Source organism: Nannizzia gypsea, genomic scaffold (assembly GCF_000150975.2).
Source record: "Nannizzia gypsea CBS 118893 supercont1.2 genomic scaffold, whole genome shotgun sequence".
NCBI lineage: Eukaryota > Fungi > Ascomycota > Eurotiomycetes > Onygenales > Arthrodermataceae > Nannizzia > Nannizzia gypsea.
Window position 1 is genome coordinate 3,592,954 of NW_003345200.1, and position 11,629 is coordinate 3,604,582.

The window sequence follows — 11,629 nt, forward strand, 5'->3', positions numbered from 1 at the left end:
TATTCCGCTGCGGCACATAGCAAGGCATCATTTGAAGCCACCGAACTCCATAGAAGGCCCGAGAGCTCAGTCATGGAAAGCCAATTATCATTTGAATACGGAGTATCAACAACCTACAAATATACCCACGATCAAAGCACTGCTTGAGCTGACTCTATGCGTTGCCAGCGGGTGATCTTCAAAAGATCGCCAGATAACAGCGGTCAGAGTAAACTATTTCACGGACCATTCGCTACACCCACTCTGGCATACGCCAGTCATATCTGCCCATATCACCCTAGCTCAGAACACTATCGCAAAACATGCTTGGATCAAATTGACCGAAAAATGAGATACCAGGGGAACACGGGTATAAAAGATAGCTAGTCTTCCCGTCAATCCTAACCCAGAGACAAAGCCCAAGCACCCAACCTACTCCCATAAGGAAATCACGGTCACAGCCACAACACATATCATGAAACCAACTCTACTCTACTCTGCAGCATTTGCATGCCTTGCATCTTTTGCATTGGCTAACCCGCTGGCCAACGCCAACGCTGATATATCCAAGCGCGATACCGCGGCCGCCATGGGAGCATTGAAAGGATGCAGTGGATCGCGCACCAACGGCGACCACTGCTCTGGAAGGAGGCTGGGTCCCCAGAATTCGTTTCGAAATTGGTAAGTGAACCGCCATAAGATAACATGATGACCGTCCTCTTTCTCGTATAAGCCGCGTTATACTAATTAATATCTTCCCAGCAAAAACCGAGACGGAAGATGCTGCGCCAAAAATAAAGATGGCACGGGTGGATTGGATGTAGGACACGGTATGGGAAGAGAAGATTGCGGATTCTGCTTCAGTGGGAAGTGTAAAGCTTGAAGACACCAAGGGGCTGGGGAGTAGCTATCACTGACTAGCGTGCGCTGTTATAAACATAAATAAACAACTAGGGAGATGGGATAACTAGCCATGTCTTTTCCTAACCATGTTCAAAAAATCTGGCCCTGCAATCCCAACGTCGGAAACATTAATGACAGATGGACTAAATAATAACCAGCTCTAGTGGCTTAGCAGGGCTTGCTCCAATGCTCCAATGCTCCAATTAGTTTTAATTACTTGACAGTGCTCTGATGATTGACTTGGTTTCTCGGGCATATTTGACTCAATATCATGTCTACTCTACCAAACCAGTCGAAAGCAAGCTTCCCCAAGTGTCTCTGGGATCTGCCCTTCGTCAACAGAGGAGTCTCAGGCATAGTTTTTGCGGTCGACGAGCTATCGGTGATTAAAACGTCAACTGGAGGAGACGAAAACGCGGAAGAGCTTCAAGTGGAGAGGGAGATTCTCGAGCGAATACACCCATAAGGATTTGATTGTCCTTGAACGGCTGAGATACCCTCTACGATTTCGAACATGAGAGCTCAGAGAAGATAGACGGACAGCTAGCTATGAAGACGTTTTGAAATGGTCGGCTCAGGCAGCCGAAGGAATGCAGTATTTCCATGCAAAGGGCATCTTTCAGGTTGATGTCGGTCTTCACAACTTGCTGGTTGATTGGGGCGATAATGTCAAGTACTGCGATTTTTCTGGGAGCTCGATTGACGGCAGCAGGCCTACCGTCGTTGTCAGCCCGGCTGCTCAACACCCCATAGGGCCTCCTACGGTACAGACAGAGCTGTTTTTCCTTGGATCCGCCATTTATGAGATGTCTACGGCATTCAAAGCATATGTAGGAATGGAGGAGAATGAATTACAAGCTCGGTATGCGAGGGTTGAGTACCCAGATCAAAGCCAGCTTCTGCTTGGGAGTGTGATTCGGAAGTGCTGGCGTGGCTGTTATTCCAACGCAGGAGACGGCAGCAGAGATCAGAGACATTCAGCAAAAGATGGAACATGGGAATGACCTGAGCCTGTTCATTAACGGCCTAGTGGAGGGAAAACGCAGTGAACATACTCAAGGTAAGTGATATAATAACGCTTTAGATAGACCCAAAACACGCTCAGTAACGTAAACTGATATGGCCACAGTATATATCCGCATGCAATTATTCATTGCCGCCATTGTCTTCAGTACATGATCTCTGTTTCGGGCTTCCAGTAACTACTAAATCTAGAGCATAATAGGGAAACAGTTCTCTTCCAGTGGTGGCCCATGGAGCCGGCTGTCTACTAGCAGGACGGGCCTGTTGCAGTACTCTAGCGACTTGGGCAAAGCTAGGGCTTAGCACATTTCTATATAGATAACCGTAATCAGCTTCCAGCACTGTATAGATCAGTTGTAGCCCTGAGCTGCTGCTTAATTTGTTAGTTGGCGATGTTGATAGCGACAGCGACTTGTTGAAGTTGTGGATGTCATGATTTTAGGTGCAGAGGCAGAAGGCTTGGCGTGGAGCTCTTCGAGTTCAAGATGTCGACCATCGACAACGTCAACAACGACATCAATACCAGCTTCAGCATCAACGACAGCATCAGCAGAAGAGACAGCAGCAGACACTGACCGGAGCCTCAAGCTGTTGCCGACGCGGACCAGCTACGCACCGAGATTCCCGCATATATAGACAGAGACGACGGTCCCAGCGGTCGTTCGGTAGCTCCAACCATGTCCCTCGAGCCACCAACCTACCTCACCTCGCTGCAGAACAACATCAGAGCTCGACCGATACCATGGGAGGGCGCAGTGCGAGCAGGGAACATCACGGAAGAGCAGCTCAAGCGGGTCAAGGCCGTTGATAAGGTGCGCAAGGACTCGAGACAGAAGACGATCGAGAAGGATGTGGCGGCGTACACTTCGCTGCTGGCCGGCAATGGGTCGGAAAAGAGCATCCTGGAGTCTGCCACTCGACGGACAGATATAATACAGTACATTCTTGTTCTCGCCGGAGATCTAATTAGCGGTATGCCTGTCTGATCTGATGACTTGGTAGCTAGTTTCTAACTTGGGGCGTCTAGATGTACCTGCTCTAACGTCCGCTCTGGTGGAGAGCAGCGAGAGCTATCGACACTTCCTACCTCTTCTCACCAACTCGACAAACTCGGAAGACCCGATTCCTCTGCTCACTTCGTCGCTGCTGGCCAATCTTGTCTCGGCCTCGCTTAGAGCTTCTCCCAAGGCATCTCCAAAGGACGAGGTTGCCCTGCCCAAGCTCTATGCTTACCTCTCTACTTTGACCAAGAGCGCGGATACGGGGCTACAGGATATCGGAGTGCAGGGATACTCTGCTTTGCTGCGAACGAAGAGGTCGAGAGAGATCTTCTGGAAGGAGAGAAGGGACACCGTCGAACCACTGATTGGGATTTTGCGCGCCGCATCTGGACCAACCAAGGATAACGGGTCCTCCCTGGGCGGAAGTAGAGCTGGAGAAACCGGTATCAGCGGCGGAGTTGGAATCCAACTTTTGTATCATGTCCTTCTTGTGTTGTGGCAGCTGAGCTTCGAGGCGGACCTTATCGGTGCCCAGCTTGAATCGTAAGGAACCCACTAAACAAAAAAAAGGCTACGGGCTATACACCGGCTAACGTGATATCATAGGGAACACGAGATAATTGCACTATACACCAACCTACTAAGGCTTTCGCCCAAGGAGAAAACTACTCGTTTGCTGCTATCAACGCTCCGTAACCTGCTATCCAGCAACAAAGCGAATCTTTTGCCCAATGCCGTGGTGGTGCGTCTACCAGCCATGCTGGGTAACCTGAACAGTCGCCATCTAAATGATCCAGACTTGCTGGAGGATCTCTCTGCCCTGACAGAGATGATGGACGAGTATACGAAAAAGCAGACCACGTTCGATGAGTACGCTGCGGAGGTACAGGCTGGCCACCTGCGCTGGTCTCCCCCGCACCGCAACCCGACCTTCTGGCGTGAGAACGCACGCCGAATCCTGGATGAAGACGGAGGCAGCCTACCCAAGAAGCTGGTCGAGATTCTTTCAAAAGACTGGGAGACGGACAAGCAGGTTTTGGCCATTGCGTGTAACGACGTTGGGTGTCTGGTGAGGGAAGTGCCCGAGCGACGACACCAGCTGGACAAGCTAGGCCTGAAGGCGCGAGTGATGGCCCTAATGACTGACCGGGAAGAGTCCGTGAGGTGGGAGAGTCTTAGAGCTGTGGGCGAGTGGCTGCGATATACGTTTGAGGGCTGAAGGGTGTCTTGTATTCTCGGGATCTGTCTATATATCTGCCTATTTTTGATCTCTTTTGGTCTCTCCTTTTTGTCTCGCTTTTGGCCGTTCTCTTCTTCTTTTTTGTATCTCTTCGTTTGTACTCCATCTTTTGCTAGAGCCTACCTGCATCGACCACTGCACCCATCTACCAACTGCATCGATCTTCAGAACTGCACAACAGAGGCCAACCCAACCCCATAAGTACGGAACAGAGATCCTGTTTGCCACCAAGATCAGAAGTCGCAAAATACATCTATTGGCCAGTCACCAAGTTGCAAAACTTCAAGGTTAGCCTAACGCTGCAGCGCGTATTGGCGAAAGCAGGGCCAGGACGCCAGCCATTGGACAGGGAGCAGTCGAGGCCGGTATTCGGTATGTTCCCTGTCGAACGAAAGAACCATCATTGATAGAGAAACGGCCTGAACCGAAGAAGCAAAGAGACGTCCACTTTCCTCTCTTGCCTTCGCCCTCGCCTGGGACAAGGGAACACCGCAGCTCATGGCCGCCAGTTCCCCGTATAGAAACATTTAAATATGCACTCTTCCCTCCTCCCGTGGATTCCTTGACACAACATACACACACAGCGATTCTTATCCTTACGCTTACTCCTGCCCGGGCACATACGGAGAATACACCCAGGCATTCTCCATATATAAGGAGAGCATCTTCGGCCTTCCTTTTCTGACCCCAACTGCGTCTGGGTTGCTGATTGTTGGCTGCAGTCGATGCATGGCGCTTTATGCAGGAACAAAGCGCGACTGACAGGCCATCAACAAAGACGAACCTTCCATCCCGTGTCCAGGCGCATGGCATAAAACCAACTACACGAGAACGAGGACAGCTTGGAGTGAAGATCGAATCCTGAACGAAGCACGAAAGACGAAGGACGAAGGAAGACGAACGAGAAAGGCCTCGGCGCCTGCCGTCCACGTGATTCTGCCTTAGCGCCGACGTTCTTCAGGCCCCTTCCAGTCTATCAGGGGTTGTGCTTGTTTGAAAAAGGGCGAGCCTGAGGAAGAGCCGGCGTGTGGGCGAGGACAAGCCCCTGTCTACCTTTAGGGGCACCAGCGCAAGCTGCTAGGGGTCCTATGGGCCAGAGTCAAAGGGCTAAGGGAGCGCCTAGGCAAGAGTTAACGCCGGCCTGCAGCCAACCAGGGCCCTTGCCCTTGTTGCAGAAGCCCCTGAACCAACTCCACCTCTCGTCCACCCGGTAAAAGGAGGGAACCGCCAACGAGCAGGAGACGCCAGAAAGAGCGAAAAGGGAGAGACAGCGTGACGGGGACGGAGGCCAACCCAAGTCAAGCCTGGTCAATATGGCGGCTTTTCTATCAGAGGGAACCACTACGGCGCCACCAGGCGCCACTCTTGTCTCTCCTCAGAGTTGCTACTGGGAGAGTACGCGCACTTCTTCGACCTCGACTTTCTCTTCTCCCTACTACTACTACAACGACGACGAGTCCAACTACGCATCTACCCCTTCGCCGCCGCCGGTGCCGCCGCCAATTCGCAGAAAGCCGCTACCGCCTAACGTTGCTCCTCTACACTTGAACGCCGCGCCAACTCAGCCTAGGAGGCCGTCTGCGTCCTCCTCGGGTCATGATTCGCTTCCCCAATCCGCTACGTCGATCAATTTCTCTGTGAGAGACCTCGATAGGTTCGTACTCGGCAGTCACCCTTTTCTCGCCAGATGTACAGGGTCTTGCTAACAGTGTACATTTGTAGATTTCCACATGGGCATTCTCCAAAACCACCATCTCCAGGATACAGTCATCGTCACCACCGAGTGAATCACTCTACCGTTTCTGTGCTTGAGACGCAGCAGCTCCGGCAGCCTACGCGCGCCCGCCTTACAAGCGAACCGCTACTCTCTGGACGCAGTCTGAATGCGGTAATTCAGAGCCTCAAAGATCACAAACGGTCTTTCACCATGGCCTTACACCCTCCCCAGCACGCACCATCTGCAAGACCTCCGCCTCTACGAGTCGACTCTTCTAGTGTTCGGTCAATGTCTAACGGCTCCGTCGACTACAGACCAACACCAAAGACCCCAGGAAGCAAGATCACCTCCTTCTTCGGCTGGAAGACTAACGCGGGCTCTGCTTCTCCAGGTAACGAGTCCTGCGCCACTGAGATCTCAGATTCTGCTTTCTCCCCCATACCTTCTCCTATGACCTCCGTGAATCCTTCCACGGCTGCGTCTACCGTATATGCAAACACCCATCGACCGCAGGACTCCTTCTCTTCCCTGCCCAAGATGACCGGCAGGTCTCAAACCATGCCAATGGACGCCAGCGTGACTTCCCGGCTAGCGGATATGGAACACGAACTACGTGAGATCAGCTCAGAGCTGGCTGGCTCCATCCGCCGAGAAATGGAGCTCGAGGATATTGTCGAGAGAATGCAACTGGAGAGCAGTGAAAGCGATAGAAGAGGCAGTGAATATTACTTTTCGGATTCGGGCCAGGGTTCCTCCGTCAAGGATCTAAGTATAAACGGCAGTACCAAGGCGGAAGACATCGAAAAGTTAAAGAGGAGCTATGAACAGGAACGCGCGCAACTGAAGATTGATCTCTCGCAAAAATGGCAGGAAGAACGTTCGCGGAGACAGGTTGCGGAGTCGCACGTTCAGCTTCTCGAATCTCAAATAAGTCAGGTATGTTAACCCCTAATTCTTTGGGGGATTTTCGTTAGATGACTTTCAACTAACCAGGTTTATCTAGTTTCGACGGGAAAAAGTTGAGGCATCAAATGCCGCTGGGAAATCGAAAGAACTTGAAGCTGCGTTAGAAGATACCCGTCGACGGCTTACCGAGGAACGACAGCTAAAGGACAACATGGAAGACCTTCTTACTGGCATGAGAGTGGAGCTCGAGCAACAGAAATTAGAACGAGACCAGCTACATGCCCAAATGCAGCAAGATATGCAGAACCTCCGCAATGAAAATAATGTCCTCTCGCAGCCTCGGAAGTTACCGCTCGACATGCCCCAGTCACCTCGTATCGACTCGATCGCCGAAGAGGCTATCGGTATTGGCATCGGGCTAAGCAATAATCGGGCATCCGGCGGTCTATCTAGATCTAATTCCCTGGCAAGAATACCCCCGGTACGAAATGGCGTTTCCCGATCCGGTTCGCTCTCTCGTCCAACGTCAATGATCGTAAAGGGACCCGAATTCCATGAGTCGTTGGTAAACCAAATGAAGGATGTCGAGACTCAGCGCGACGCCCTTCACCAGACGGTTAAGAGTTTACTCGAACGCCAGTCTTACCAGGCTCGTCAGCATGAGAAACGTCTTAAGCTGATGGAACTCGAGCTATACCGTGTTCGACAGTCCAACTCGCCTCGAAAGAAGAGTTATGAACGTGACGTTAAAAACTTGCGTGAAGAGATAAACATCTTACGTCGTCGCGCGGATGACGCCCTCGACCAAAAGTGGCAGTGTGAGAAGGGCCTTGCTGGGCTTAAGATGGATCTTGACCGTGCCGAACAAGAAACCAGCTCTCTCCGTGCCCTATTGGAGGATTATGATATTTCAGCTCCTCAGGTAGAAGGTAATGATGCAGGCATGATGACCGATTTCCACGCCATTGCTAGCTCCTTGGAAGAAATGTATTCGCAGCTCAAAATCGCAAAGGAGAATGCTGAACCAGGGTCTCCGATACCAAATGAAGCTCTTGAGGACGATATCAGAAAACAAGTTGCTTCAAATGCCGCTCTGCGAGCCCGCCTTGCCGATGCCATAAGCCAGGGTGAACGTGAACAAAAGCTTTCGGCAACGAAGATTAATGAGATGCAATCTAAACTCAAGTCCTTGGAGGAAATTCTCATGCTCGCACAGCAACGCTCAGAGGAAGAAGTTGGGAAGCATGAGCAGGACATCTCTGCTCTCACGGAAAACCACAATGCCCTCTTGCTTAGAGCCAAGGACGGCATTCGAAGCCCCATGGTGCTTTCCCCCGTCTTGCCCAACTCACCCTTTCCAGCATCTAGATCACCTCGTCTCAACAGGACGACTAGTGGCGATGCCCAGGGCTTAAACCAGGTGGCTCAGATCACGAATCTTGAAAGCAAAGTTAGAGCTTTGGAGCAAGCCTTGAGAGACGCAGATGCTGAGATGGGCGAGGTCGTAAGTCGTATGAACACGGCACAAATGCAGGTCGCCGAGCTGCAATCGGACAGGTACGTCATTCCGCCTCTCTACTTTGAACTGGTGATTTTACAGGCTAACAATGTCGATCTACAGGGATGAAGCACTTCGCCAGACAAGGAAGCTACAAGCTCAAATACAGCAATGCTAATAACACTTAATAACACTCAACACATACTACCGCCACAATACAATAACCATCACCACCGCCCATAAACGAGCCACGAAGTCAACTACGAAACGATAGATGTCGAATATCAAATAAACCAATTCATCCCACCATCTCATTCTGTTAGAGGCTTAATATAGACCGTGCGAGGGATGGTACGAGTCTAGATTACTCCTGATATCCTGTTCACTTATATTTGCCCTTTTTTCTTTCTTCCTTTTTTTCTCTATCCAGCATCCAACAGGCGCATATTCACGTCAGCTTGACTTGGCTTGACATGGTTGATTCTTTTTTCTTTTTCTTGGAGTTGATTTACTTCATTTTCTCATCCTACATCTGTTAACTTTCAATTCACTGCGTGTCTTATACATACCTCGAGGCCAGGCCAGTGCCTTTTGTTTACTCTTTTTTCATTTTTATTGGTTTCGGAGGACTTCCTGTCTCCATGTTGGGAGGTGTGACAGTACCAGACTATGGATTCCTTCCTTCCTTTCTTCTATCCCGGAGTTGAACTTGCATTTTAACCCGCCGTTTCAAAACTTGTATTCTAGCTTCCCAGTTTGCCTATACTTTTCTTCTTGCCGCCATTCAACAATCCATGCTACGCCATGCTCTGCTGAATTCTTCTCTATCCATTTTTCGTGTACCCTAATGTAGCCAACTGGACCAGACCAGCCACTTCCTAGGTGAACAAAAGTACTTAGTATCAGGTTTTTATTGGACGGTACAACGCATAAGACCAGGTCTCTAACGAACGCTCGATGCATAACAAGCTGGCTGTATATCCAGGGATTTAAATCCCTAGTTCCAAAACTGGCTTGTGTATCACTACTCACTTACACCTGTAGATGAAGGATACGTTTCTTCAGGTCGAATTTTTGACATCAGCCCTCACTCTGAACATATCTACAAACATGGCAACTAGCTATTAAAAGATAACCACTGAAGGACCGACGAAGCATCTCCTCTATTGAGAATTGGTCTGATATCTACCACTACGCCGCAATTACGAGAGAATTGGAGTAAGACAGCTACTCCTCTAACAAACTGCAGGGAGTCCCTTGTTATCATATTGGAGGATAGGCTTACCTCATTCTTTTTAATTTTTAGCTTATGAATCTAACACCATGTTACCGTTATCGCAAGTGCACTGTATCCAGCGTAGTAACACAGCTATCCGTTGGCCACCCCTGGGGACCGAGAGGCCAACAATCAGTTAGACCTTGTATATCAGGAATAGGCGCATTTCCTTTCTCTGACTCCTCAAACAAAGCTTAAGCGAAGTTTTACTGTTTGAAATGTTGTCTGGGTGTTGCATAGCCGTCTACAGGGCCCCTGGTTTCATATCTAGTCACAGGAGGGCTCGACTGACGGCCATTCATAGCCTGAGGCCGCCGTAATTGAACAAGCTGCAGAGGATATATAACTACCTTCAAACTACTTTTTACGCTATTATAACCAGCTAACCGGGGATGGGCTACCTTAAACCCCAACGGAGGAAGAAGTTAGAGCCAACTCCTTTACCATTTTTCTAGTTAACTAGTTATTCCATCATTTCCAGCGAGGAGCCATGACACAATTGGTACACCGGAAGGTTTGGCCAGTTAAGCCCATACGATACCATCCCATAGAAGCCAACCTTAGGCTGTTTATGGCTGCACTCACTTTAGAGTAGTATGAGCCACGGTAGAAATTACTTACATGCAGCTCACCTGTAACCAGATGCCCCTGCATCGATGACAGTGTCGGAAGAACGTTGGGTCATGCGCCGTAGACGCCAATCCGGGCATGTCGCTTAGTTAGCCTTGGCATAATGGCATTTGGCCAATAAAACATAATATTTCGATTATATAATATAACTACTAACCAGTTTTGTCGCTAGCGCAGCCGCGGAGATTTCAAGCGTGCTGCTTCATCCAACAGCATCAGCAAGTTGTCGATGTCCTCAAACTTAGGCCACAGCTTCTCAGTCACTGCGCCCCCATGGGATACATGAAGCTACGGTGATACCCTGAATATATCTTTACTCTAGCATAGCAGTAAAGTGCTATGTTCTCTTTGACTGAGCTTACATATCAGTATGCCAATGGCTTACTCAAGAGACAGGTCTGATAACGAGCAGACTCACAACCGATTCACTCAATGCAGTGCATTACGCTACAAACAGCCGTGTCTCAACAGTGACGTGTCTTAGCTGACCACATGTTCACTGGTGGAAGGAGGGCTGAGGGGATCATCTACATAAACCGCCCAATCAACCCGAAGTCCTCCTTCCTATCCGGACACTCAGACACACAGGCTCTTCTCTAGATCAACCAGTTCAAACACCCCTCTCTTCACAAGCCCCAAAGCCAAATACTTCTAAATACTTTAACCGACGATATGGTTCAATTTACCACTGCAATCATGGCTCCTGCCACTGCCGCCTTTCTCTTTGCTCTCCTCGCCCCGTCGGTTTACGCCTCTCCAATTGTAGCCCGTGGCAAAGAGTACGACTACAAATCTTCTTGTGTCAACTACAAGCATGCGAAGAACATTCCCGGTGTCTTTCAAGAGGCAGGGCCGTTCCGTGGAAAGACGGACCCTTACTGTGACAAAATGAGGGCGGCAGTGATCGATAAGGGTGAAGGCGAATTCTACGAGGTGCCGGGCGATACATTCTTCAAATACGGCGATGAAGGTTATGCGAGACCCACTATACAGCGCAATGTTAAAGACTCTCTGGGCATCAAAACCAGGTTGACCCTGACGGACCGTGGCAGGGACCTGATTAAGGATGCTGAAAACCCCGAGGCTGCTTTCGATGAGCTGTGTAGGCCAGCCTTTATACAATTTGGAACCAAAGGCAAAGGGTGTACACAGGAATTGGATTACAGCAAAAGCCAGCGTGAGAATGGTGGTGACTTCACTACTACTGTTGTGAATAATGGCGACTTGAAAATCTTCGACGGAAAGGAGGAGATGGGGACGCTCTTTGTGGACTTCCAGGTAATCAATGAATGGCCTGGAATTAAAAATTAGGCGGAAGCTGGGGGTAAGAAGCAAAGTAAAGGCCTTGAACCTTTCTTGCTCAAATGAGAATCGACATCATTACCTCTGTCATCCTGCACATCCCGGGCGTTGAACGCCTGCCCTTTCTATCCTGATTGCCTTTCCTTCTCATTTG

At 49.8% G+C, this 11,629-nt stretch overlaps 5 protein-coding genes across 5 annotated transcripts; all 5 read left to right on the forward strand.

The window, feature by feature from the left end:
- Positions 1-454: 454 nt before the first annotated feature.
- MGYG_03379 (hypothetical protein) lies at positions 455-862 on the forward strand (the record flags this gene model as incomplete). Its single annotated transcript, XM_003175811.1, has 2 exons — positions 455-660; positions 742-862. 2 exons carry the CDS (start codon positions 455-457, stop codon positions 860-862), a joined length of 327 nt encoding a protein of 108 aa, XP_003175859.1.
- Positions 863-1,401: 539 nt separating this feature from the next.
- On the forward strand, positions 1,402-2,061 carry MGYG_03380 (hypothetical protein; the record flags this gene model as incomplete). The annotated part of the gene is made up of 3 exons (XM_003175812.1): positions 1,402-1,744; positions 1,806-1,942; positions 2,012-2,061. The coding sequence occupies exons 1-3, from the start codon at positions 1,473-1,475 to the stop codon at positions 2,059-2,061; spliced, it is 459 nt and encodes a 152-aa protein (XP_003175860.1). The 5' UTR covers positions 1,402-1,472.
- Positions 2,062-2,443: 382 nt separating this feature from the next.
- Positions 2,444-4,125, forward strand: MGYG_03381 (hypothetical protein; the record flags this gene model as incomplete). The annotated part of the gene is made up of 3 exons (XM_003175813.1): positions 2,444-2,877; positions 2,933-3,449; positions 3,513-4,125. Exons 1-3 carry the CDS (start codon positions 2,583-2,585, stop codon positions 4,123-4,125), a joined length of 1,425 nt encoding a protein of 474 aa, XP_003175861.1. The 5' UTR covers positions 2,444-2,582.
- Positions 4,126-5,459: 1,334 nt separating this feature from the next.
- On the forward strand, positions 5,460-8,445 carry MGYG_03382 (hypothetical protein; the record flags this gene model as incomplete). The annotated part of the gene is made up of 4 exons (XM_003175814.1): positions 5,460-5,800; positions 6,025-6,799; positions 6,867-8,326; positions 8,391-8,445. 4 exons carry the CDS (start codon positions 5,460-5,462, stop codon positions 8,443-8,445), a joined length of 2,631 nt encoding a protein of 876 aa, XP_003175862.1.
- Positions 8,446-10,869: 2,424 nt separating this feature from the next.
- MGYG_03384 (hypothetical protein) lies at positions 10,870-11,484 on the forward strand (the record flags this gene model as incomplete). The annotated part of the gene is given in 2 exon segments (XM_003175815.1): positions 10,870-11,439; positions 11,452-11,484. The coding sequence occupies 2 exon segments, from the start codon at positions 10,870-10,872 to the stop codon at positions 11,482-11,484; spliced, it is 603 nt and encodes a 200-aa protein (XP_003175863.1).
- Between the last annotated feature and the right edge of the window lie 145 nt (positions 11,485-11,629).